The sequence below is a fragment of the Lepus europaeus genome, chromosome 12, assembly GCF_033115175.1.
Source record: "Lepus europaeus isolate LE1 chromosome 12, mLepTim1.pri, whole genome shotgun sequence".
Lineage (NCBI taxonomy): Eukaryota > Metazoa > Chordata > Mammalia > Lagomorpha > Leporidae > Lepus > Lepus europaeus.
The window spans coordinates 11,549,094-11,576,890 of record NC_084838.1 but is presented as its reverse complement, the minus strand read 5'-3'; the positions used below and the strand labels follow the sequence as shown (position 1 = coordinate 11,576,890).

The 27,797-nt window shown below is 46.2% G+C and overlaps 1 protein-coding gene across 2 annotated transcripts in view; it reads left to right on the top strand.

Moving 5' to 3' along the window:
* The window catches only part of MRRF (mitochondrial ribosome recycling factor), a 63,120-nt gene extending 35,670 nt beyond the window's left edge, over positions 1–27,450 (top strand). Inside the window, exons 5-6 of one of the 2 annotated variants that reach the window (XR_009867589.1) lie at positions 16,797–16,956; positions 26,579–26,665. Coding sequence is in view for 1 of the 2 variants with exons in the window: in XM_062207621.1 (XP_062063605.1) it covers positions 16,797–16,956; positions 26,579–26,656 (238 nt within the window). In the remaining variant the exon portion in view is untranslated. Of the gene's footprint in view, positions 1–16,796; positions 16,957–26,578 lie in introns of both variants that reach the window. The other variant, XM_062207621.1, reaches the window with a different exon arrangement.
* The last annotated feature ends 347 nt before the right edge of the window (positions 27,451–27,797 follow it).

The following is a 27,797-nucleotide window of genomic DNA, read 5'->3' as shown; positions in this document are numbered from 1 at the left end:
CCTCTTCACGGGTCAGTCTCCAGTCCTACTCCTCTGGTGCCAGACAACCACTTGCCTGCTTTTAAGAGAATATAGAGTTTTTGTCTTGGAATGTGAAACTTCTGGGACATTCATGAGTTTATAACATTTTTTGAATATTTACTGTATATCAGGCGTAGTTGTAGACACTGTGGATAAAGCAATGAATAAGCCAGACAAAGCCTTTGCCCTTCTGGGGAGATGGTCAATAATATACATTTACAGTGTGTGTGTAGAGAGGGTGGGAGAAGAGAAATAAAGGATGCCATGCCATGGATGGGAGTGGTGATGGTGGTTCAATATTTTTTTTTTCTTTGAAAGTCAGAGTTACAGAGAGGAGAGGCAGAGAGAGAGAGAGAGAGAGAGGGGTCCTCAATCCACTGATTCACTCCCCAGTTGGCCGCAACGGCTGGAGCTGTGCCGATCCGAAGCCAGGAGCCAGGAGGCTCTTCTGGGTCTCCCACGTAGGTGCAGGAGCCCAATGACCTGGGCCATCTTCCACTGCTTTCCCAGACCATAGCAGAGAGCTGGATTGGAAGTGGAGCAGCTGGGTCTCAAACCAGCACCCATGTGGGATGCCCGGTGCTTCAGGCCAGGGCATTAACCCGCTGTGCCACAGCACCGGCCCTGATGGTGGTTCAGTATTAAGGAAGAGGTATGTCCACGCAAGTCTTCAGAAGGGCAATATTCGAGGTGAGAACTGAATGATGTGAGGGAGTGAACCGTGCTTATATATGGCGCTGAAGCAGGAAGTGCAAAGGCCCTGAGGAAGGAGTCCACCTGGGACATTCAAGTAACAGCAAGAGGACCTGTGTTGACTGTGGCGCAGTGAGGGAAGAGGAACCGAGATGAGAGCCGAGGGAGTGGGGAGACTGACTCATGTAAGGACTCATGGATTTCCCCGAGGATTTTGGCTTCTTACTTGGAGTGGAATGGCAAGCATTGAGAAGCCTGGATCAGGAGAGTGGTACGACTTAGATTTTGAGCATCTTCCCAGCTACTGTTTTGAGGGTTTTACTGTAGAAATACAGGTGAAAAGAGACCATTAGGAGCTACTGCAACCATGCCAACAAGAGATGATGGTGTCCTGGGTTAGAGTTGGTCGTGGAAGAGGTAGTGAGAAGTAGTTGGATTCTAGATGAGTTTTAAAGGAAAAGCTGCCAGGACGTTTTGATGTTTTGGATGTGGATTTAGAGAGGACTTCAAAGTTCTCAGCCTGAGAAGTTACCAGGAAGGAGTTGCTGTTTACTGAGATGGGCAGACTTGGAGGGGATGGGTTGGATGTGAAGGAAGAGCAGGTTTGGTCAGGCCTATTAGGCGGTGCCCTGGGCGTCTAACTGGGGAGGTCAGTGAATTTGGAATGCAGTGCACGGGAGTCATGAACATGTAAAGGAGGCCATGAAATTGCCTGAGATCAGAGAGTAAATGTCGATGATGAGGAGAAGCGCTCTGGGACTCAGCCCTGGACCCATCACTTCATGGATTAGGGGTCAGGGAGATGAGGAGGAACCGGCAAAGGAGACTGAGAACAAGGGGCCAGCAAGGTAGGAGAAGGGGGAGGGGGTGGGGTCCTGGAAACCAGGTGAGGACATTGAAAGAAGAGGTATGCTGAATTTTGCTCATGGCTTAAGGATGAGGTCTGCCAATTGATCATTGGATTTAGCAACCTGACTTCCTCACCAGTTTGTCCCTCTGTGTTTTACTCTCTGGGTGTGGCAGCACGGGTCCTCTGAGAAGCAGTTGCCTACAGGATGTGCGGGAGATAAATTGCAGCAGACACAAGTGGAGATGGAGCAGGAGCAGACAGGGTTTTAGGCTCGACACCAGAGAAGAAAAGAGACTGGAGAGAAGGAGACTCACTGCAGTGCAGCTTTGAGGAAGTCTCCGCCTGGCTGAAGGGGCCTCCAGGGCAAAGACAGCCCCTGGATGGATCCCATACTGTGCGTAGTGGTCTGGCTGCAGTACCTCTGCCATGCATGGTGGTTGGCTGTTAGCTGGGGAACGTGGCCTCCGTGTGACCTCAGTGTGAATGTCACAGGGGGCTGAAGGTGCCAGCATTTGTTTTCCTCGTAGTAGGTTCTTCTGGAGGACGAACTGAGTGGCACCTCATGCCCACTGTGATACCTTGGGCAAGTTGGTTAACATTTTGGAGTTTCAGCCTCTTTATCTGTGAAATGGGAATACGTGATATGGTTTGAAGCAGTCATCGAATATTGTGTGTGAGGCCTGCCTGGCATATCAAAAGGACTGCATAAATTGTAATTCCTTTGTTTTAGAGTATTATTATCTTGGAACCATCTTTTTTTTCTCTGATTAAATTTGGGAGTAAAACCAAGGACATTTTATTTCTATTTGTTGATTTCTCTTTTAGTCCTTAATGCCATCCTGCCTTCTCTTCCTCACTAACTCCCTCCCCCAGACTCATGCTTATATTGTTTTCTGTCTTTCCCTTCATTTTTAGGGATGGGAGGAATTGAGTCATTATGTTGTAATTATGTGAGAATTTAAGTTGCTCAGGAACACTGTAGTTTGATTGTTGATAAGCACTCGGTTTGTTCTGTGAATATGAATTACAGTGAACACACCTCCTGGAAGGCATAGTTCAAATAAGAAAATCCGGTGACTAGTCCTGCCTGTGGTGTGAGGTTTGCTCTATGCTTCCAGTGCAGGTGAGAGATTCAGCCTCTCTTTGTCGTCTCTATCAATGGAACTGCTCCCCAGGGTCTCAGGTCCCTCTCTTCTTCTGAGCGTTGTTGGGATGACAGACATGGTACCTTGACTAGGCTGTTTCCCCCAGACTTTGTTCCAAGGTGATAGGAAGGAGAATTGCACTTAGAATCAGACCAGGGTGCTCCCCAGACAGCAGTAAAAAGCCCCTGTGTTATCATTCCCCCAGCCTCAATTCTCTTTCTCAAGTATTTTCCCCACCAAATGCTGACGTGCGCTTTTTCTTGGCTGATGACTAGGCTTTGTCAGGGAGAGCAAGCTGCGGAGGATGGGGTAGGGTGTGCTCCAAGCTGAGGCAGTGGGGAGGGGTAGCTGCTGACCAGCCAGGGAGAGCCCAAATAGGCTAGGTATTTAAACTGTGCAAGTCAGCTTCCTCATCCAGAAAATGGGATAACAGCAAAATATGCTTTTGTGACAATTGACTGGGAGACATTCCTGTGAGAAATAAAGGGGAGAGGAAGCAGTAGTCGTCAGGAGAGCCTAAAGTTTGCAAAGCAGGTGTGACACCAGTGAAGACAGGAAAGGAACTCAGAAGTGAGGTTAATGCCACTTTTACAACTGTCATTGTCAGGTTTGCAGTCCTCACTGATCCTTCCTGTGACCTTTTCTGTTGGCGTTAGGTGACTGTTTCGGAGGTGTTGTCTTCACTGCCCTGGGAGGTGCTGCTCTCATTCAGGGTTCCACTTGGAACATGTGTGCTATTCAATGGAAAGACATATGGCTTTTTAACAGCTTTCCTGACATATGACTCACCCATCGACAGTATACAACCCTAGAGTTTTGTATATTCATCAAGAAGTGCAGCCATCAATGCAATCGATTTCAGGAAATTTTCATCATCACTTCAAAAAACAACCCTGTCTCACTAGCAGCCACCACCCCTTTCCCCAAAAAACCTCTTAAGGTTGCTCTAGGTAACTACTAATAAACTTTTATCTCTATAGGTTAGCCTATTCTGAATGTTTTATACAAATGGAATCACACAATATGTAGTCTTTTGTGATGGACTTTTTCACATAGCATAGTATTTTCAAGATTCAGCCATATTGTAGCATGTAACAGTACTCTTTTTTCTTTAATTATTAAAATTCATTTTATTTATTTGAAAGACAGAGATCTGTGCCGGCGCCGTGGCTCAACAGGCTAATCCTCCGCCTTGCGGCGCCGGCACACCGGGTTCTAGTCCCGGTTAGGGCGCCGGATTCTGTCCCGGTTGCCCCTCTTCCAGGCCAGCTCTCTGCTATGGCCCGGGAAGGCAGTGGAGGATGGCCCAAGTCCTTGGGCCCTGCACCCCATGGGAGACCAGGAGAAGCACCTGGCTCCTGCCATCGGAACAGCGCGGTGCGCCGGCCGCAGCGTGCTACCGCGGCGGCCATTAGAGGGTGAACCAACGGCAAAGGAAGACCTTTCTCTCTGTCTCTCTCTCTCTCTCACTGTCCACTCTGCCTGTCAAAAAAAAAAAAAAAAAAAAGAGATCTTCCACTTGCTGGTTCACTTCCCAAATTCCTGCAAAAGCTGGGCCTGGGGCAGGCTAAAGCCAGGAACCAGAAACTGCATCCAAGTCTCTCACATGGGTAGAAGATACTCAACCATTTGAGCCATCACCTGCTGCCTCCCAGGGTAAACATGAGCAGAAAGTTGGAATCAGAAGCAGAGCCAGGACTCAAGCCCAGCACTCAGCTATGGGATGCAGGCATACCAAATGACATCTTCACCTCTGGGCCAAATGCTCACCGCCAACCCCCTATTTTTAGCTTTTTGAGGGACTGTCAAACCTTTCCACAGGGACTGCACATTTTACATTCTCATTAGCAATATTTGAGGGTTCTAGTTCCTCCATCTCTTTGCCAACCCTTGTTACTATTACCACTTGAGTGGGTGTGAAGTGGCATGTCATTATGTTTTCTATTTGTGTTTCCCATGGTTAATGATGTTGAACAGCTTTATGTACTTATTGGATATTTGAGTATCTTTTTCAGAAAAATCTCTATTCAAGTTCTTTGCCTAGTTTTAGTTTGGATTGTTTGTCCTTGTGTTATTTGGTTGTAAGATATCTTTATTTATTCTGAATATTAGGTTCTTATCAGAAATATAATTTAAATCTCTTAATTGCAAAAATAATACATGTTTTTCATAAGAATTCAAATCGGGCTGGTGCTGTGGCTCTGCGAGTTAAAGCTGGCAGTACTGGCATCCTATATGGGTGCCGGTTCAAGTCTCAGCAGCTCCACTTCTGATCCAGCTCCCTGCCGATGTGCCTGAGAAAGCAGTGGAGGATGGCCCAAGTGCTTGGGCCCCTGCACCCATGTGGAAGACCTGGAAGAAGCTCCTGGCTCCTGCCTTCAGCCTGGGCCAGTCCTGTCTGTTGTGGCCATTTGAGGAGTAGACCAACAGATGGGCAATCTCTCTGTCTGTCTCTCCTTTCTTTCTTTCTTTCTGTGGCTCTGCCTTTCAAATAAATAAATAAACTTTTTTAAAAAATTCAAATCATACAGAAATATATAAAAAGTTTAACTGTTCCCCAAGTATTTTTCCCAGAAGTAATGAGTATTAATGTTTAGTATGTATCTCTCCTTCCAGATTTTAAAACTGGAGTCCATATGGAATGCCAGCATTGTAGATGGCAGCTTAACCCACTGTGCTGCAACACTGGTCCCTAATAATAACATTTTTTTGGAATGAATTTGAAGGAAATTAAAAACAGAAAATACCTAATGACTGACTTGTGCTGGGACAGCCACGCAGCCACAACCTGCACTTGACCAAAGGCAGCCGCCTTTCAGGCCTCCCACTCTGCTGCCTGCTTGCCGTCGCTGCCGCTGCAGGCCGTTCCATTCGCTCCTGAATGAGCTCCAGTACACTGTCTCTACCTCCCAGGCCTGAGGAGGCGCCACGCAGCTGCAGGCTGCCTGCCTTCTCCTGTGACTTTTGTTGCAGGTCCCCAGTGTGTGCAGTGGGCTCTCTCTCCCAGCACAGATGTAAGGCTTGGAACACACAAGAGCAGTCAGGAATCAGGAGTGGAGCCTGGGTTGAGGAGAAAGTTGCCACAAATACTGATGCAAATGCTTGCATGAAAGGACAGGTTCCTGTGTCCTTACCTTGTCCTTGTCCCCCTCCCTTTGTTGTTGTGAGCCTATTTACATTAACTGGCAATTGATAGATCTGGGTCAGACCACTTGTCTATTACATTCCTCTGTGGATTTTTCCCTCCTTTTTCCTCACTGCTTTTGGATATGTAATGGAGCTGGAGGAGTAGCAATGGATTATATGGTCACACACCATGGGTGACAATATTTTGATCAGCAACAGACTGCATTCATGGCTGTGGTCCCCTATCTCTCTCTGTTACTGTGCCTATCAAATAAATAAAAAGATTATAACGGAGCTGAAAAATTCCTCTTATCTAATGATGTTGCAGCTGTCATATGTCATAGTGTGATGTATTATTTGCATAGCGTGACATACTACATGTTTATGGTGATGCTGGTGTACTGTACTGCCAGCCATATGAAAGTATAGCATCTACAATTATGTATAGTACAATCCATAATACTTGATAATGAATATGTATATTGCTAGGTTTTGGACTTTAAGAAGTTCATGGAAATATGGAATTAAAAGATGAGTTTATTTTGGTGCAAAAAAATGAAATTCATACATAGTTTTCCATCTACTGGTCCACACCCCAAATAGCCGCAACAGCCGGGGTTGAACCAGGCCAAAGCCAGGAACCAGGAGCTTCTTCTGGGTCTCCCACGTGAGTGACAGGGGCCCAAGGACTTGGGCTATCTTCTGCTGCCTTCCCAGGAACATTAGCAGGGAGCTGGATTGGAAGTGGAGCAGCCAGGACATGAACAGGTGCCCATATGGGATGCTGGCAGTGTGGGTGGTGTCTTAACCTTCTGTGCCACAGCACTGGCCCCCATACATAGTTTTTCATAATGCACATTTCCATGACTTCTTGAACATCCCTTGTATTCACATTATAATATATATTTTTATCATTGTTTAGGGGGTACCCCTTCTACTATAAAAATACCATAAAGCAGTACTCGGTGTTACAGCAGCAACCTCATATATATCGTGTTTAGCACGTCTCTTGAACTAAACTTGCTGGTGTTCGCACACGATGAAGTTGCCTACTGATGCGGTTTCTCAGAATGCATGCGTCGGTAAGCAGGGCCTAACTGTATATCTGCAGGTCTGGGTATGAGAGCAGTGCTGTTCCTATTACACCGCTAGTAAAAATAGCTGCTAGGATGGTCTAGTACCAAAGGAGAGGAAGTATAGCCAGGAGGCCTGAGATTTGGGAGTCAGGTTGCACCGGGCTCAAATCCCAGGCCTACCAGAATCTTGTTGTGTGATCTTGGGTGGGTTACTTGATCTGTCTAAACCTCTGGCTTTCTAATCTGTACAATCCACATAATGGGACCACTAATAGCATAGGAGTGTTGGGAAGATTCACTAAGCCAGTGCATGGAGGAGAGTGCTACTGAGTGGGTAGGCTCTGCAGGTGTTCTCATTGTTATTATTGAAGGGGGTAGATGACACTGGGATCCGATGACAGAGCAAATATGAACAGACCTTAGAGAGATAATTAAGTCCTTATCTAGCTTTATTTTCTTCATAGCACTTATGTGTCTTTTTAAAATCTCTCTCTCTCTCTCTCTCTCTCTCCCCTTTCTCTCTCTCCCTCCCTCAATCCCTCCTCTTCCCCCACTCCTTCTCTCCCCCCCCCCCCCAGGATGTAAATGCTTTGACATTAGTTTTGTTCATTGCTGTATCCCTAGCTGCTGGAGCAGAGCCTAGCACGTAGTCAGTAGATAATAGTGCAGTCAGTATTTATGAGTCAGTGAATGTGTGCACTCACTGTTTGCCCACTGCTGTTCCAGGTGCTATTTGTATTAGCTAATATATTCATAAAAATAAAAAAATCTTCTGCAGTCAATTTATTATCATCTTCATTTTACAGTTGAAAAAACTAAGTCGCAGAGGAATGAGGTTCTTTGTGTCCAGTGTCATAGTTATTAAGTGGAAGAACAGGCAGCCTTTCTCCAGAGCCTGAACTTGTAGACATGCTGTTATATGCTTGCTCTCTCTCTCTCTCTCTCTCTCTCTCTCAGAGAACATCACTGTTATTTTTATTACAGTATTATTGACAAGTTAAAATAGTTCAGTGCCTACCTGTGAAAGTTCTTTGATGCTCCTCTCTTACCTGCTCCTAACACTGTGGAAGAAAGGGAGCATTCTCCCCACCCATACAAAGGTTGCAGAAATAACCACCGTCTGTTTACTGAGCGTCCACCACATAGCAGCACATTGATTACCCGCATCCTCACAGCAGTCCTGTAAGTAAATGGTATTGGACATATTTGGCAAATGGGAAAACTGACACAGAGAGGTACATTTACTTGTCCAGGGCTGCACAGCTAAGAAACTGTAGACCTGGGCCTTGAACCCCAGCCAGAGTGGCTTCAGAGACTGTTCTGTTAAACGCTTACAAATCAAAGAGGAAGAGTTGATTGCCACAGTTATTTGACTTGTAAGTGGCAGAGCTAGGATTGGAAATCAGGACTGTTTTGACCATAAAATCTTCTCTTTCTCATATACATTGAGGCCGAGGCAAGAGATAACGTCTGCTGAACCCAGGACTTGGGCTTCCATCCTTCTGGGATTGATGTAGAAGGAGAAGAGCCACTCAGCTGGGAATGTGGAGCCGCGGTCCCTGCCCTCAATGCTCTTTCTCTTTTTGTCGTGCTGGACTGTATCTCAGGTTTCAGTCACAAGACAGACCTATGATGGGGGTGACCACTTGTGTCCCCAGAGAGCCACAATTACTGTTGGTGGTAGATGTCCTTCCAAAGTGTATGATTTCCTTTAGGCTGAAGGACACCTACAGAAGATCGGATGTCTTTATGAGACATTAATGGATGTCAGACAGGCTGGTAGGCTGGGGGCAGGGCTGGTGTGCCTAGCGACATAGGAAATCTGGCTGTGCTACACAAACAAAAACATTTCCTTCAGGGCCGGTGGCCCCAAGTCCTTGGGCAGCTCCCACCAGCAAACAATGAAGCCGGGCATGTGTCTGCTGCTGATTGCGGCCGATGATGCTGCTGCTGGGGCAGTTTCCCAGAAGCCCGCTGAGGAGGCGGCAAGGTTTCCCTGAGTGGCCGAATGTCAGAACTGTGTCTGAGGATGCCATTCCTGAAGTGCAGCTTCCTTCTCTCAGCCTGTGCCCCACTCGGGGTCCCCATTGTCCTCGCTGCCCAATGCTCTCCTCTCGCTCTGCCCCTCCCTGCTCACCATTCACTCCATAGCCCAAACTCCAAGTGACTGAATCCGTTTTGACCATTTTCTCCCTCACCCACTCCTGTTGCCGCCAAGTCCTAGAGATCCTGTAGTAAGAAGAATGACACAGACACCCTGGGTTGAACTCCTGCCTGTGTGTGCACTGGGAGTATTCCACGACCTTTCATTTCATTTACTCTGGCTTCCACCCTCCAGTAATATTCTTACTGCTGTTTGATACACGAGAAAACTGAGTTTGGATGGGTTGACTATCATGCTCAAAGTGCCAAAGCTAACAAGTGGCACAGCTTAGGTTCCAGGCCTTAACATTTGTCCTTTGCTCGTGTAAAGCTTGCTTTAAGTGGCCAAAGAGCCTTCTGAAGTTGAGTGTGTGTTGCACTGTGGTGGATTTTTGCTGTGATTGCCTGAGCTGAGCAGGCTTCCTTTAGTGCATAGCTTTCCTTGTACGCGTGTCCCATTCTCACTGGAACAATAGGAAGTATCATTGCAGTCAGTGGGGTTCTCTGTTGTGTTAGTTACCAGTGGGGCATGCCCTCTGCTCATTGTTCAGGGGAACCTGCTTAAGGAATTTTGCAGGAAGGCCCCCATCCAGGATGTTACTGGAAGATCTGCCTGGCGGAGTTTGTACAAACAAAGTGTGACCCTGCCAGCCCGGCCCAAACCCCTGCCTTATGCTGGGAGGCTCTCTGACCCCAGCGGAAAAGGCTGCTGTCTTCATCACCCGGCCAAGAAGCTGCCACAGGGGGTTCTCAGCTTCCTGTCTACCTGTCTGGAGGTCCCTGGGGAACACCAGCCATGTGCTTAGATCTGGTTTGCACATATCTGATCAGGTGTCCTGTGTCCCCCTCAGACTCTTCGGTGGTGTTCCATGTTGTTCATAGAAACAATCAGTTAGGACTCTTAAAATCTCTTTCTCTCTCTCTCTTTTTAAGATTTATTTGTTTCTTTGAAAGGTAGAGTTACAGAGAAAGAGAAGGAGAGACAGAGAGATCCTCCATCCACTGGTTCACTCCCCAGTGGCTGCAAGAACCAGGAGCCTTATACGGGTATCCCACATGGGTAGCAGGAGCCCACACACTAGAATAGTACATTTTTTTTAGTTTTTAAAAATTATGGCAAAATGTACATTTTAAAATGTAGTCATTGTTAATGGTGCAGTTCAGTGACAGGTACATTGCACATTGCTGCGCTGCCAGCCTCCAGAACCTTTATATCCCGCAGACTCAGAACTCTGTTTTGCTTTAGACAGCTCTCTACTTCTCCCTTCCCTCAGCCCCAGGTAATCACAATTCTACATTCTGTCTATGAATTTGACAACTCTAGTACCTCGTACTTTGAAGCTGGGCTTATTTCATGCAGTGTAATGTTCTTCATGTTCATCCGTGCCGCAGCACATATCAGAATCCATTCCTTTTGGGAGACTGAATAATATTCCGTTGCATGCATATTCTTGAGCATCTGTATTGCCTTGAAGGAAGGGCCTGTGCAGTGTTGCCTTCGCCAGCCTCTCCAGCCTTCTTGTCTGGGATAGCCTTTGCTCCCTCTTCTCTGTGCTCCAGCAACGCTGCCCTCTCATCAAGAGCTGTGGTCTTCTTTCTTGGAGAAGTGTTGCCTTTCCACATGCTATTCCCTCCTTTCACTATCACTCTCTGCTCTTACCCACTTCACTGTCAGTTAGCTTAAGTATCCCCACATTGAATTCCTGGGGTCCCACTAGGAAAGCTTGATCCTACTTCCTTCCCCCACTAATTATTTTCATGGAACTCTGTATCTTTATAGTGCTTACTGCAACTGTGACCTAGTGATTAATCATGCATGTGTTTGTTTAATGACTGCCTTCCTTGCCAGACTGTAAATTCTTGTGTGTTTAATGCTTTATCCTTTGTTTCTGCTGTAGTAGTGGGCATATAATAGGTGCCCAGGAAGTAGTTGTTGAATGGAACTATGAATTGAATGAATTCATTCTGAAAAAAGGACATTTCAGGGCCATGTATTGGCAGCATTTGGATTTTAAAATGTATGTGAGCTGTTAAATTACTCGTCAGATCTCAAAAAAATCATCTTGCTGAAGCATAGACTTTTGTCCTGTCATTTCTCAGTTGATAGGAACTTTAAATAAACTCTTCTTTAGATGCACATGCCTCTGGGGTTGCCGGAACATAAATAGCAACCGCGCAGACAGCTTTTGTTTGAGGAGTGCTTATTGTCTGCCGGGCTTTGTGCTGGCTACTTTCTACATAGGAGGCCACGTCAAAAAGGTAGTGAAAAAATATATTAAAAGATGTTTATTTTGGTGCAAAAAAAATTTTTTTGGAATCCATACATTGCTTTTTCATAATAATCATTTTCAGGAACTTTTGAAGATCCTTGATATACATGCATTTCAAAAATTTTTTGCACCAAAATAAACTTACCTTTTAATTCCATTTCCACAAACTTTTTGAAGTTGCCTTTTAAATGAGTTTCTCGGTAGGTAACTCAGGAATGGAGGTGCTGCTTGTCTATAATTTCTGTGTCCAGATGAGAAGACCAGGCTTAGTGAGTCTTAATAACTGGCTTAAGGTCACTGAGCCTGTAAGTGGCAGACCCAGAAGCGGGTGGGTGGGAGCTGAGCTGTGTAGCCTGGGGTAGAGCACACACCGGCCCTGGTGCCCTTCCTGTCACCCGCTGGAGTAGTCTCTTTTTATCTGTTTTATGAATTGGGCATCTGCCTTGGTTTTCTTTGAAGACAGGGCTTTATGGCGAAAGGAAAATTTGAGGGGCCAGTACTGTGGCCTAGCAGGTAAAGCCACTACCTGCAGGGCCGGCATCCCATAGGGGTTTGTGCATCCCAGCAGGGTTTGTGTCCTGCTGCTACATTTCCGATCTAGCTCCCTGCCGATGTGCCTAGGTAAGCAGTGGAAGATGGCCCAAGTCCTTGGGCCGCTGCACCCTTGGGAGACCTGGAGGAAGCGCCAGGCTCCTGGCTTCAGATTGGCTCAGCTCTAGCCATTGTAGACATTTGGAGAGTGAGCCAGCAGATGGAAAAAGACCTCTCTCTCTTTCTGCCTCTGCCTCTCTGTAACTTGGCCTCTCAAATAAAACAATCAATCAAAAAAAAAAAAAAAAAAAAAGAGAAAGAAAAATTTGAACACTCTAGGCCTACACAACAAATTTGACCCTGCACACTTTCCAGCCTCAGGTTCTTCCACATGCTTCTCCCCGACATGCCTTTCTTCTCTCCTTGGCTGACAAGTTGCTGTGTGTCTCCAAGACATTTCCCAGGTTTCAAGACAGAAGAGTTGGCCCCTGGGTATGCTTCTCCTCCAGAGGTGCCCCACCCCCAAGCTCTTAGCATGGTTCGTGCACTGCCAGACTGGTTTGCCTCCACCACTAGACTGAGCCCCTGAGAAACCTGGTCCAGGCGTGCCTGCTCTCTGCGGCTCCCCTGGGACTGTGCCTGACTCAGGATCTGGCATGGTGCACAGGGGTTGGCCAGGACTTGCTGATGACTCAAACCCCAGCTTAGAGTAGGGGCTCGGAACCAGCGGCTGAGTTCAGGAACCTTGAATGCGTACTCTCAGAACCCCATGAATATGAGGTGGAGAAGAGGATCAGATGTATTAATCCCTGGTTTGGAATGGAATTAAAACATTTCTGTAATGTGTTTCTTTTCTAAAGCAGATGTGCCCTGTTGTTTCATGAGAAAGTAATTAAGTGTGTTTGATTAAAACAAGCATAAACTCGATCATTGATTGAAGGCTACTATATGCTGCTCTCTTTATTGGCATTTTTACCTGTTGTGTCTGCTTCTGGTCATCCTGTAAGGCATCGTTTATCTTCACTTTAGAGGCAGGGAAACTAGGGCTCAGTGGGATTTAGTAGCTTACCCAACCGCTGAGCGGTGGACTTGGGGATAAAACCCGACTACCTGGTGCCAAAGCTGGTGCCCAGCCGTCACCGAACTGCTTCTGGTCTTGTAGTTTAGATGCCTTTCAGCTCAGCACTCCAACCAGCATGTGCCCTTCCTCCTCTCAGCCCAGCACCCCGTCTCTCCCTTCGTCCTCACTGCGCTCCCATATCCACTTCCTTCTTACTATTACCTCTGTATTTGCAACCCAAAATGGAAATGTGTTTGGCAGTGTCCGTTATAATTGGACACTATTGTGTGTGGAAACTGTTACTAATAGTTTAGTAATGTCACATTTATAGCACAAATACAAAGTAGTATGTTTTATTGAGGCCAGATTATTACATCTATGTTTTGATTATTTTCTTTATATAAAATTTTATTCTTAAGATTTTTTGAATCCCAGTTTATATTGTTTTAAAACATACAGCCTTTTTCTTCCATTTAAAACATAAACATAACAAGTAGTGAAAAGAAAAGTTGGTTAGGTAAAATGTTTTCTTTTATTAAGGATTTTCTAAACAGCAGGATACCTATTTCAAATTATATGTGAAAAACAAGATTGAAATACTTCAATGAGGTCTTTTTAGAGAAGTTTAAGAAGTTTCTTGCAGACTTAGATTCATTTATTTTCTGCCCCTCCTAGTATTTCAGCAGGATTAAGTTTTTTGAATCAGTGGATCAAGTTTTAATTTCCCTGTTCCTCCTTATACTGACATATGCTTTGGCAGAACAAAAAAGAGACCTAAACATGTCAGCATGATTTTTGTTCAGTGAATTAAAAACCATAAAAGTAACAAGATCTGATCCAAATCCCTAAACTCCTGACATGGTGGTTTTGTCCTTTTCAGTCCCAAGATTCATATTACTGACTTTGAAAGAGTCTGCCTGGAAGCAGAAGTAAGGCAACAGGGCATGGTTTATTTGGACTAGATTACAAGGAGTAGGCAACACACAGTGGTAGAAACAATGCAGGCCAGGAAGATCTGAGTTTGAATCCTAGTTGTGTCACCGGTGCCCACAGAGAAGTTGCTAAACCTTTGTGAGCCTCAGTTTCCTCACTGGGAAATGGGAGTGTTGGAATCTCCGTCGAAGAGGTGTTGTGAGGATCAGCAGGGTAACCTGCTTACTCACCTGGCGTGGAGGAGCTTCATATTGGTAGGACTCAGGGTCGTTTTTTAAAATTTATTTATTTATTTTACATAGAGAAGGAGAGGCAGAGAGAGAGAGAGAGAGAGAGAGGGAGGGAGGGAGGGAGGGCGAGAGAGAGGTCTCCCATCCACTGTTTCACACCCAGATTGGCCATAAAGGCTGGAGCTGTGCCAATCTAAAGCTAGAAGCCAGGAGCTTCTTTCGGGTCTCCCATATGGGTGCAGGGGCCCAAGGACTTGGGCCATTTTTTACTGCTTTCCCAGGCCGTAGCAGAGAGCTGGATCGGAAGTGGAGCAGCTGGGACTCGAACCAGTGTCCATATGGGATACCAGCACTGCAGGCAGCAGCTTTATCCGCTAAGCTACAGCACCGGCCCCAGGATCGTTTCTATTTTGAGAGTACCTTTAAATAGACAAATCCAGAAGGATTTGTTTATAACACAGCTGTCTACATTGTCTTCAGAGCCTATCCTTTCTCAAAATTCTTTTTTTTTTTTTCGTTAGAGAAAATACAAGGCAAATGGTGCTAAATCTTGAATGACTGCCCCTCACTGTTTGGCCAGACGTGTTCCTGGAGCTTGAGCTTGTCCTTACTCAGCACTGGAGGGTCAGGAAGCATGTGGCAGTGATGTCCATTTCAGGACCCAGGGGGCAGAGAAACTTTGTCATTTGAAGACCTTTGGTTTTTTAGATAGGCCGTCCTGGGTTTGGCCTTGTGTAAAGTACCAGACTTCTTAGGGCCTCATTTTCTTCATCTGTAAGATGAGGTTCATGATCCAAGGCACTCCACGATGTGGCCACTCAACCCCATTCTTGTCATTGCCTTTGTCGTCGTCTTTTTTTTTTTTTTTTAATTGATTTATTTAGAAAGCAGAGTTATTGAGAAAGAGGAAGAGACAGAGTGAGCCAGATATTCCATCCGCTGGTTCACTTCCCAAATGGCCCCAACAGCCTAGGCTGGGCCAGGCCTAAGCCAGGAACCTGGAACTCTGTCCAGATCTTCCACGTGGGTGGCAGGGGCCAAGACACTTGGGCTGTCTTCCACTGCTTCCTAGGCCATTAACAGGGATCTGTATAAAGTGAAGAAGGCAGGACTCAAACCGACCCTTATATGGGATGCTGGCATTGCAGGCAGCAGCTTAACCAGCTGCACCATAACGCCAGCCTCTCATTCCCTTCTTTGTTACCTGTATTCCAGCCAATTCCTCACATGAAAGTCTCTTTGTAGCTTTAAGCCTTTATATGTGCTCTTCCCTCTTTCTGCAAATCCCTCCTTGCCATGCCATGTTTGGCAACTTGGATTTGTTACTCAGCTATGAGGGTGGTGTTGCTAGTCAGGCTAGGATGAGTTATGCTGTGGTAACAAGCAATCTCAAGGTCTCCATGGCTCATTGCTGTTTATTTCTTGGTCATGCTACAAGTCATTCTGGGACCTGAGCTACTGGAAGTTCTATCTCAACTTCTATGAAGTCAAGGGAGGCAAATGTGCTAGTGCACACAGAGGAATGAGGAAATGCACTCCTACTGTGTGTCTGGAGCGGTGACAGCCAGAACACTAGCGAGCAGACCTAGTGATTGCCACATTTGCATATTTCTTCAAGAAAGTCTTCCTTTCCTGCCTCTTCTCTAAATTCAAGCAGTTCCTGATCAGTTAGCTGCTTCTGTTAACTGAAAATGTCTCTTTACTTAATTCTCGCCCTAGCTAAGCTCCTTAAGAACAGGACAAAAGTTCTGTCATGTCCATCAGACTATCCTGCGTGCCCAAAACTTGGCACTGAGTTTTGGCACTGGGAGAAAGGAAGGAAGGGCAGAGCTGCTGGCTGCCTTGCTGGGCTGTGGAGAGTGAAGGTAAAATAAGAATGATAGTAATTGCCTCCTGTGGTTGTTACAAGGATCAGTGTAGAAAATGCTTATCCCAGTGACTTACTGTAGGCTCTCACTATGCTTGTTGTTGTTATGATGATGTTATTAATAATAATAAATAAAATTGGCATTTATTAAGTACTTATAAAGTGTTAGGCACTCCCGTGTACTTAGAGAAGTTAACAGGTACATTGGTTTTCATATGTTATGTGGGACTCATGTCTTGACCTATTTTGAGGTGATTAACAAGTGATCTGTTACCATAATTGTTAAGATTATGCAAGTTGCTACTTGTTTTGGGTGATTTAGAGATGACACAGTTTCTGTAACACCATCAGTCATTTGCATTGCTTTCTTAGTGGGAGAAAAAGGGATAGAGTTGCAGCTAATAATTAATTCCTTTCATCGAGCACTTAAACTGTGCCAGGGTCGGTGCTCAGCAGTTTACACGCATCGTCTCATTTAATCTTCACAGCACCTCTGTATGACAGGCGCTGCCATAATTGCCATAGACAGGTGGGGAACTCTGAAGAGGGACAGTCAGTTATGAATCTTGTAGGTATTGTGGCCAGGGTTTGACTCCAGGTCTGCTTAGACTCCTTGGCTTATGGCTTCTTGACTTATGGTTGCTGGCTGTGCATAGCTAACCCACCAGGAATTGTACTTAACCTTGAGCACGTGTCAGGAATGTGAAAATTGTCAATCCACAGAGAGTCAAGTTACAAACTGTTGAGCTAGTGGACAGAGTAAGGTTGCATTCCTGGCCAGCAGTTAATATATGGAATGATTTTGTTATTTATTTATTTATTTATTTATTTATTTATTTTGTCTTTTGTCAGAGTAACCAGGGAGCACAGAGAAATGCTGGTGAAACTGGCCAAACAGAACACCAACAAAGCCAAAGACTCTTTAAGGAGGGTTCGCACCAACGCAATGAATAAGGTGAAGAAATCCAAGGACAAGGCCTCAGAGGACACCGTTAGGCTCATAGAGAAGCAGGTACTGTTGCCGGCAGACGCAGTGTTATGTACCTGACCCGAAGAATCGTTTGCTCATGTCTGAGGTGGAATGCCTCAATTCTTTCATTCATGTGGTCCACATTGATCAAGGCTCTGTTCTGGGCCTAGCCCTGTGTGCTGAGTCTAGGGGGTGGGCACAAGCGCAGAGGAAGATACTGTGCAACAGGCTCTGTGCTGCACACTTTACCGTACCTCATCCTCAGCACCCCAAACCTGAGAGAGGCAGTGAGGAAACTGAGTTTTGGAGAAGTTAAGTAGCTAGCCTGAAGTCACAGCACTTTAAGAAGTGTAGAAATGGTGGACTACTTCAGAGCCTGTGCACTAGTGTTTTTCTCATTTTCTGGTTGTTGAGAAGGGAGCGCTCAGTGTTCCCAGTGTGCTGTGTAGTGGTACTTGAACAGTCTTAAAGGAGCTATTGGGGTGAAGCTGTGAGAGATACAGGGGAAGGTAGAACAGCATGTGCAAAGGTACTGTGGTGCAAAAGAATGTTGTTCAGGCAGATGACTGGAGCTTGAACCTGGAATGAGACTAGGGAGTGGATAGAGAAGATGAAGTGGCTAGATCATGGAAGAAAATGTCTAGAGGTTCCCATGTTGGCTGTGCATCTGTATCAGTCACCTGTGGCCACAATAGTACATAACCATCTACCCTAAAATTCAATGATTTATAATATCAAAGTGTTATTTCTTGTTTTTGTTTCTGTGGGCAGCTGGTGTGTCACTGTTCTAGGCTGTGCTCGGTGGACTTGGCTCCAGATCTGGGATTGAGTTCAAGTCTACTTTATGTATCTCTCAATCTTCTGTGGTCACCAGGTTTATATAGCAATAGCAGATGCCAAGAGCATAAACCCAACCTCTCCAGCACATTTTAAGGATCTGCTTCTGTCACATCCCATTGCACCAAGCAAGTAATGTGGACCAAGACTAGTGTTATTGGTACAGCGACATTCATACATTCAAGGAGTGAAGGGCTGAGGGAGGGAATGAGTACTTGTTGAATGGTGATCTACCTCAATACTGTAATCACGTGGGGAGCTTAGATTTGGTTATGTGGCACCCCAGTGCCAAGACTGAGTCAGTGAATCTGGGGTGTGGCTCAGGAAAGTTTTGAATGCTTCCTGAAGGAGGGCACACAGCCTAGTGGGTAACCTGGATCCCGTATCAGATTGCTTGGGTTCGAGTTCTGGCTCCACTCCGGATTCCAGCTTCATGCTGGTGTGTACCCTGGGAAGCAGCAGGTAATGGCTGAAGAAGTAAGGTCCCTGCTGGTCACACAGGAGAGCTGGACTGAGTTCCCAGCTCCTGGCTTTGGCTTGGTCCAACCCCTGCTATTGCAGGCATTTGGAGAGTGAACCAGGTAATGGAAGCATTCTCCTCTCCCCATCTTCCCCAAGTAAGTAAAGAGAGGGTTCTGTCCTTTAAAAAATATTCTCATACTTGAAAGATTGTTTTTTTCCAAACAGCGAGGATATTACATCTGTCTTTATGAGAGATGACCAGAGTGGCCAGGTAGCAAACAGACTGTAGGATGCAAGGCTGGAGGCAGAGGGACCAGGGAGACTGATGCAGAAATCTGACCAGAACGGAAAGTGCAGACGGCAGGAGGCTGAGAAATACCATGGGGAGTGAGATGGGATGAACTTGTGGTATTTAGGAGATAGGATCAGTAATGTTTGGTGTACTATAAATGGGTTGACAAACCCGAACGTTTTCTATTCCACGAGAAAAGCCTTATTTTGGGAGGATGCAACAGGAGTGTGGCCGAGACAGGAAGTGAAGAGGAAGCAGCTGAGGCCAGGAGCATCCCTATGGGGACCTCTGAAGGGGAGCATTGATTGTCCAGCTGCCCCAACCGTCAGAATGCCAGTTGCAGGCTAGCCACAGCAGTCACCCAGGGATAAGTGCAGTTGGGTTCTTGGGTCCTGTGGCTGCATTTTCTGATTCAGTGAGTAGGTCCAGCGTGTGTATTTTTGAAAACGTTCTCCAGATAGCTCTGTAAAAACACCACATGCTGGATGATGCCAGCACACAGCTGGAAGGTGACAGTGGACTTAGAACCACTGTTCTGCACCTGACGTCCTGAGACCTCTCCTGGGGATCGTACTTGACTCCTTGGCGTCTGTTTCTTTTGTAAAAAGAGATGGGTAATTTCTACCTTGAAGGGTCGCCCTGAGTGCTAGAAAGCCCCCTCGGAGCTCCTCTCTTGCCACCTTTCTGTCCCCTGTTGCCCTGCATCACTTAAAAGAGGAGGTTCTTGGGTGAAGTGGTCTTTTCTGAGCGCTGATCAGGTCTGGTAACAGTCTGGCCCCGGCCCCGCTGCTTGTTCCTCTCCCAGGGATTCCACCTCTGTGGTGGTCGAGACTTGGCCTTGCCCTTGCTGTCTGGTGGTTAAGCCAGTGGGCCTTGGGGCCTGCCAGTCCCCATCACTCAGCACACTGGGGCGTCTGCCTCAGGGACCAGAGCACAGCACTCCTGAAGGAGGAGGAATGATCAGCTCAGCAGGGCGCTGGTGGAATCTGCTCCACAGACCCTGCTGCAAGCTCCACTCATTAGCACTGGCTTTTCTTCCTCCTCTTCAGATTAGACTTTTCTTCCTCCTCATCCTCTTCCTCTTCTTTCTTCTTTTTCTTGGTCGTATCTGCTCCATCATCTTCTTCTGGGCTTCTTGCTGTTGATTATTGTTTTTTAAAGTGAAAATAACTTAGTTTTTCTGATACTAAACTAATACATGTTTACTGCAAAAAAAAAAAAAATGTAAGAAAGTTACTCAAATCTCATCATTCACAGGTCAGGGAACCTTTTTTCTGCCAGGGCCATTTGGGTATTTTAGATCATGCACAGACCATATAAAATCGCAGTGGAGGATGGCCCAAGTGCTTGGGCCCTGCACCCCATGGGAGACCAGGAGAAGCACCTGGCTCCTGCCATCGGATTAGCGCGGTGCGCTGGCCGCAGCGCGCCAACCGCGGCGGCCATTGGAGGGTGGACCAACGGCAAAAGGAAGACCTTTCTCTCTGTCTCTCTCTCTCACTGTCCATTCTGCCTGTCAAAAAAAAAAAAAAAAAATCGTCAACTTAAAAATTAGTTTGCTAGGGGCTGGCCCTGTGGCATTGCAAGTTAAGCCTCTTCCTGTGACTCCGGCATCCCATATGGGTGACAGTTCAAGACCCGGCTGTTCCACTTCTGATCCAGCTCCCTGCTCATGGCCTGGGGAAGCAGCAGAGAATAGCCCAAGTCCTTGGCTCTCTGCACTCGTGTGGGAGACCCAGAAGAAGCTCTGGGCTCCTGGCTTCAGCATGGCCCAGCCTTGGCTGTTGTGGCCATTTAGGGAGTGAACCAGTGCGTGGAAGATTGATCTCTCTCTCTGCCTCTCTCTCTCTCTCTTTCTCTCTCTCTCTCCTCCTCTCTCTCTCTCCTCCTCTCTCTGTAACTCTGCCTTTCAAATAAAATTTTTTTTTTTTTAAATTAGCCTGCTGTAGAGTAATTGAATTTCGAGTCTCACCTGCATTTGCCTTAGCAGGGCCAGCCAAATGATTTGCAGACCTCATACAGCCCTCACGCTAGATGTCCCCTACCTCTGCAAGACTGACCATTGTCAGTTAGCATCGTGTGGTCTGTCAAGTTATCTCTCTTAAACATATGTGCAATATGACAAGAAAAAAGATCCTACCGTTTGTTTAACGCAGTATGTTGTAGGTATCTTTCTGATGTAAACATATTTTTTGAAAAAGATTTATTTATTTATTTGAAAGGGAGAGTTACAGAGAGAAGGAGGGAGAGAGAGAGAGAGAGAGAGAGAGAGAGAGAGAGAGAGATCCACCTTCCATCTGCGCATTCACTCCCAAAATGGTCACAACAGCTGGGGCTGGGCTAGGCCAAAGCCAGGAGCCTGGAACTCCTTGGGTGACCTTCTGCTTTTCCAGGTGCATTAGCAGGAAGCTGGATCAGAAGGGGAACAGCCAGGACTCAAACCATCTCTCATTTGGGGTGCCCAGGTGGCAGCTTAACCGCTGTACCCACAACAACCATATGGGTGACCAGTTCAAGATGGCCCAAGTCCTTGGGACCCTGCACCCACATGGGAAACCTGGAAGAAGCTCCTGGCTTTGGATTGGCCCAGCTCTAGACGTTTCAGCCATTTGGGGAGTAAACCAGAGGATGGAAGATCTCTTTTTCACTCTGTCTGCTTCTCTCTCTATAACTCTGCCTTTCAAATAAATACATCTTTATATATATATATAAATATATTATATATTATTAATATATTATATACGTATACAATAATTTAAATGTCAGCTCTTTCCACTGTTGTTAGTAACTTCATTGATTGTCATATGGCTAAAAATTTGGGTAGGAGAATATGCAGGAGACAGCCTTGTGTACATTTCATTTTGCTCTTTTTCCCTGTCAGAAGGCACCAAATTGGAGCTTTTGATGTGTGTTTTTTGTTTTTGTTTTATGTAAATACACTGCAGCTGATTGTTGCTTCATCAAATAGTTTTTAAAATTGTGTTTACTTTTGTTCCTGATTATCAGAGTAATGTATGCTCGTTGTAGAAAATGTAGAGGGTGGGAGACTGTTTTTAAATAATGGAGGAAAATGCGCTCCATAATCCCACACTTCAGAGGTAACTGCTCTTAGCATTTTATAATGTTTTGTCTTCCCTTTCTCTTTTTTTAACTGCATAGTTTTTAACATGATTGAGAACATTACTATATAGCGTACATTTTGTACCCAGCTTCTTATTTGTGTGTGGCATTAGAGGCATCCACGTTTTCTAATGTCTTAGAACACTTGAACAGCCATTTTCTAGTGGCTGGTTCAAGAGTCCTGTTATGGTTGGACCCACAGTCTAGTTTTGTGAACCCTCTTTTTGGACATTAATTTTTTAAAAATTATGAGTAAGATTGCAGTGATTATATTTATATATAAATCTTTGTTGAGATGATTTCCTTAGGTAGAATGGCCCAAGTGTGGAATTGTTGCACACAAAGAGAATGATATTTTTCCGGTTCATGGTATCTTAAATTTCTGCCTAAATCACATGCGAGAGTTGTTAGTGTGTGCCTTCTCTTATAATTTTGCCTTTTCTAGTCCCTAACAGTTGAACTTAGAATTTTTAATGTGAGCTTAAAATGTTGCTTATCTTGAAGTACTGCCTTTACTCCATACTCTTCAGAAAAGATTGTTTTTCTGTATAAATCAATATTATCTTTCTAGAGGATAGTATGGCAGTACTTACCAAAATCCACCCCTTTTAGATTTAGTGACTTAGTAATTTATCCAAAATAAGTTATGAAGAATCTTGTCTACAGGTGTGTTGATGTATTATGAATAATGGTAGAAGACTAGAAACTGGACATTTCTGACTGTGAGAAAATAGTTTTAAAGTATTCTACAGACATGGTCACTTTTGTACAATTTTTTTTAAATGATAGGTTCTGCAGCAGTATTATGCTTCCACTTTTTGTAAAGAAAAGTCACGTGTACATAATGCAGTTGGTAACTTAAAACATCAGAACAATGAAGGTGTTCTTTTCAGATGATGGTATCGTGGATAATGCTGATTTTATTTCATGTGACATTTTCTTTTTTTTTTTTTTTAATTTTTCTTAATTCTTTTGAGGTCAGATTTTTAAAACCTGTTATAAAAATGTTTCATCTTTGGTGTGTAAGAATGAAATGATTGGGCTGTAGGTCTACCCCCGCCATTCTCTCTGACCCCTGAGCTCCCTCAGCCTTCCCCAGCTTGCCAGGCCCCAGCCCGGGCAGCCCTGCTGAAGAGGGCAGGGGTCTTCCACTCAGCACTTGGACATCTGCCGGCCTGCTGCTCCACCTTCGCTTCAGTTTGCTGTAAGCGGGCCTGCTGACCATGAGAGCGCTTGGCAGAAGCCACCAGAGACGCTGGCCAAGATCCTTTCACTGCTGCCGTCCTCTGAGGAACAGAGCAGCTGTGAGTGAGTGAGGCTGGGTGCTCGTGGGGCTCACGGAGGGGTGGCTCCTGCAGCCGGGGCAGCTGGCTGGGCAGCGGGCGTTCCGAGCCAGGCCTCAGGGAGGATGAGGATGCGGGCCTGCCCCTGCCTTTCATTTTCTGAACTTGTAAGGAGCAAATGTGATGAGGATGACAGTGATGATGTTAATCTTTACGAGGCAGCATATTGTAGTGGAAAGAGCTCTTGCTTTGGAGTCAGATAGGCCTGGATTCGAATCCTAGCTGTTACGGTCAGCAAGTGGCTTTACTTCTCACCTGTAGAGTGGGAGCAGCAGTGCCGACACAGCATACTTCAAGGCGCTTCTGGGGCACCTGCACCTCATAATGGCTCACCCTGTTTGTCCGTCCCACTTGTCTCCCCAGCCTTCGGACTTTAAGTATGGTACTGGGATTTACACTTTGACCCTGGAGGAAAACCTAGGCCAGGTACTGGGCCCAGGAGTGGGCCGATGGCCCCAAGGGAGTAGGTGCATCAAGCTCTTGAGTTCTCAGCTCAGCCGGGACACTGACTTTCATGTGATCTTGAGCATATCTGTTGTCATTCTATGCCTTGGTTTACTCTGCAAAATTAGGGTGATACCTGTCCCGCCTGCTTTACAGAGTCTTGTGAGGGTTGGATTTGAATGCAGTAACAGGACAATTGTATGACTGTCAGGTGAAATAACAATCCTTAATATGTTAAAGGGAGATGAAATGCTATCTTGAATGCCGTGAGGATTACATGCAGTAACACATGTGTAACTTTTAGCCCTGTGTCTGGCATGTAGTACATGGCTCAGGAAGTCAGGGCTGCTGGAGAGGGCGTTACCTTAATCACCGACACTTCAGGACATCTGATAAAGATGGAAGAGGTGAACTTGTGAGGCAGATCTCCCCTCAAGGCACTTTGAACCTAGTCTGTGATAGGACAGATAGTAAGTATTTTCAACGATTAATTTGAAAAGAAGTCAGGTAATGTTCTTAAAACTCATAGTAACATGGCCATGTTTGTGCAGCATGACCAGGTTAAAATGTGCCTGTATAGTCATGGTTTTGTTTAACCCTCGCAGTTACTCTGAGGACGGGACCAGCACCCTCGTCTGACAGATGAGGACACTGAGACGCAGAGGGAAATGACGTGCAGGTTGTCACCCACTGAGGATTTAAGCCATCCCCAGTCCCAGCCTCAGCACTGTTTTCCCAGAGACAGTCCCAGGCTACATTCCTGGCTGTTCCTCTCCAGCCTGGGCACTACGCCACGCCCTGTGCGTGGCAGCTGCAGGGGCAAAGGCATCTCAAGGGCTGTGGCTGGCTCAGCAAGGAGGGACCAGGCTGGCATCCGAGTGACTGTGGCCCCAGAAGCTTTGCTCTCCCCCCTGCAGAACACAGCTGCTGCAATCCCGAGGGCCCAGCCGCCTCCCTGCCTGGGACCAGTTGCTCCAAGTCCCTTTTAGTTTCTGCCCTCTCTGGGGCATTAGTTCCCAGTCCCTGGCCTAGGCTTGTGGTCTGCAAATAAAGACGTCAAACAGGCGCTGTGCCATGGAGCACAGGATCCAGGGCAGCTGTGGCTCCTGCCAAAGCCTCCTGCCTGGGGCCTCCTGCGCAGGCCATGTAGACGGGGCAGGGAGCCTGCAGCACCTACTAAGCTGTATTGTGTTGTGTTTTCGTTCTTAGAGCAAGTGTGTGGTTACTGCAGAAAATACAGAACATCACAGAAACTTCATAATTCCTCACTTAGTAAATATCTCCTGAGCACTTGCTGTATGCTGGATTTTTTTTTTTTTTTTTGACAGGCAGAGTCGACAGAGAGAGAGAGACAGAGAGAAAGGTCTTCCTTTGCCGTTGGTTCACCCTCCAATGGCCGCCGCGGCCGGTGCGCTGTGGCCGGCGCACCGCGCTGATCCAATGGCAGGAGCCAGGTGCTTCTCCTGGTCTCCCATGGGGTGCAGGGCCCAAGCACTTGGGCCATCCTCCACTGCACTCCCTGGCCACAGCAGAGAGCTGGCATGGAAGAGGGGCAACCAGGACAGAATCCGGCGCCCTGACCGGGACTAGAACCCGGTGTGCCGGCACCGTAAGGCGGAGGATTAGCCTAGTGAGCCGCGGCGCCGGCCTGTATGCTTTATCTTGGACTGGATGTGACTGATATGGACATGAATAATGCATTAACCCATCTTCCTACTGTTAAATCACTGTTAATATTTGGCGAGTTTCTTTTAATTTTTAAAAATATACAATTTTTAAATTTATTTGAGGCCATTTCTGTTATGTATGTATACTTGGAATTTTATATCCTGCTTTTTCTTTCATTGAAATATAATTTGAGCATGTTCGCATAATATTGTGAAGAGCTTGAAACATTGTTGAAAAAATAGTCTTTTTGATTACAAAAGTAATTCATACTTGTTATAAAAAATCCAGACATTTCAGGAATATATCCAGGCTGTTATTCATATTTCCACCCTCTCTGTAAGAAATCAGCAGTCTTAGCCATTCTAAATGACTATATGCATTCAGCTACTTCCCCAACTTTAAGGCTTTAGACTTCCTGACTTTTCATCATTAAAAATAGAGCTAGGGTCATCAATTATCTTTGTATATAAAATTTAAAACAAAATTTTCAGATCCTGCTCACGGTACAATTTCTCAATTGAGAAGTTTGGGGGTTAAATGGTATGAACATTTGCATCAACTTGAATTCCTGTCGATGATATATAAGTTTATCCATTTCACTATAGCTTGCTGGCATTGAATATTGTAATTAAAAACCACAACATCAAATTTTGCTAACTGTGATAGCTGAACTGTATCTTGTTTTAATTAGCATTTCTTCAGTGTCTGTTGAATTTTCCATGTTTGTTAACCAGATGTACTGCATCTTGCTTCAAGGCATTTTTTTTTTTTCTATTTTATTGGGATCTTAATAGTCTTCTTATCAGCAGTGTCTGAGGTGAAGGAAATTCTAGAGGCTCCTTAGGGGACAGATAAAGCTGACTTCTCTTAATAGTGTAAAAATAAGTAATAATTTGGGCTGTGGAATCAGTCAACTGTGATATTTGAAAGAGTTACACAGAGAGAGAAGGAGAGGCAGAGAGAGAGACAAATCTTGGCATCCTCTGGTTCACTCCACCGCATGGCTGGAGCTGCACCATTCTAAAGCCAGGAGCCAGGAGCTTCTTCCAGGTCTCCCACATGGGTGCAGGGGTCCAAGGGCTTGGGTCGTCTTCTACTGCTTCCCCAGGCCAAAGCAGAGAGCTGGATCAGAAGTGGAGCAGCCGGGACTCAAATTGGTGTCCATATGGGATGCTGGCACTGTAGGTGGCGGTCTTACCCGCTACGCCATAGTGCTGGCCCCCACTGTTACTTTTTAGTGTTTATCCTGAAAAAGTGATTTCACTGTCTCAGTTTACTTGTCTATAAAATGGGGATAATATAGTCTGTTTCCCGGAGTTGCTGTTCGGAATTGGTGAGACTGTGTAAAGTTCTTTGTACTATACCTGTCTGGCACTCATTCAGAGGGGACCTTTGTGCCTGTTGGTGTTTCCCAGTTCCTGTTTCCTATTTCTAGAACCTTTGGCCCTCTACCCTTTTCCGCCCAGTGACCGTGCTGTCTTGTTTGGTGTTCCTGCAGATCAGCCAAATGGCCGACGACACAATTGCAGAGCTGGACAGGCATCTGGCAGTGAAGACCAAAGAGCTCCTTGGATGAAAGTCCGCCAAGGGCCAGCCCCGGTCCCGAGCCTAGTCCCTGGTGGCTCCTGTGGGTGGCTGTGTGCACGTGAAGGCTCTCCCCGTGCTGCCCTTCCACACGAGGCCTGGGCTTCCAGCTGGACAGTCAGACTTGTCCTGTTCCTTCTCCTATCCCCTGCCCGTCTTACTCTGCTCCGGGCACTCTGGCAGGGGTGCCCCCCGAAGTGTCTGCTGCTGGCCCAGGGCTCCTCAGGACGTGATGTGGCCCAGGACTGGGACCATGGGCAGGCTTCACAGCACCTGCTGCATCCCAGGAGCCTCCATTCCCGTCAGGTCCTGTCCCTGTCTGCACTCTGCCAGGGCTGACACGGGCCTTCACCTGTGACCGGATGTCCTTGCCACAGGGGCACTCTCACCCACGGTAACCTCAGCCACAGAGGGAAGGGTAGCCTTGGTCTGCTGGATGACCCTAAGGACCTGTATGTAAAGCGCTCAAACAGGACATTTGCCCCTGGGTCACCTGCACACAGCCCCGCCCTCCACTTGGGCCACTCTTGCCCCCGTCACCGCTGGTCCTGTTCGTCTGGATATCTCGCCCTCTGGGATGCCCTCCTTTCCCGTCAACCTTGGACCCCCATCTTTGGCTGTTGTAGCAAGTCTACTACTTGATCTGAGCCCTAATGATTTTTTTGCTAATTAGTCTGTACCTCCTCAGAACTTGGCATAAATACCTGAAGCATAGTAGGCATTCATGTTTGTGCTATGAATAAATTGCCCATAGTAGCCCTCAACAAATGCTGGCTGCTTTGCCTTTCTTTCTAGTCTTAACACTGCCTTTCTGCCATTTTCTACTCTTTTTAAAAAAATTTTATTGATTTATTTGAGATGTAGAGTTATAGACAGTGAGAGGGAGAGACAGAAAGAAAGGTCTTTTATCTGCTGGTTCACTCCCCAGCTGGCTGCAATGGCCAGAGCTTTGCTGATCTGAAGCCAGGAGCCAGGAGCTTCTTCTGGGTCTCCCACGTGAGTGCAGGGGCCCAAGGACTTGGGCCATCTTCTACTGCTTTCCCAGGCCATAGCAGAGAGCTGGATTGGAAGAGGGGCAGCTGGGACTAGAACTGGTGCCCACATGGGATGCGGGTGCCACAGCGCCGCCCCAT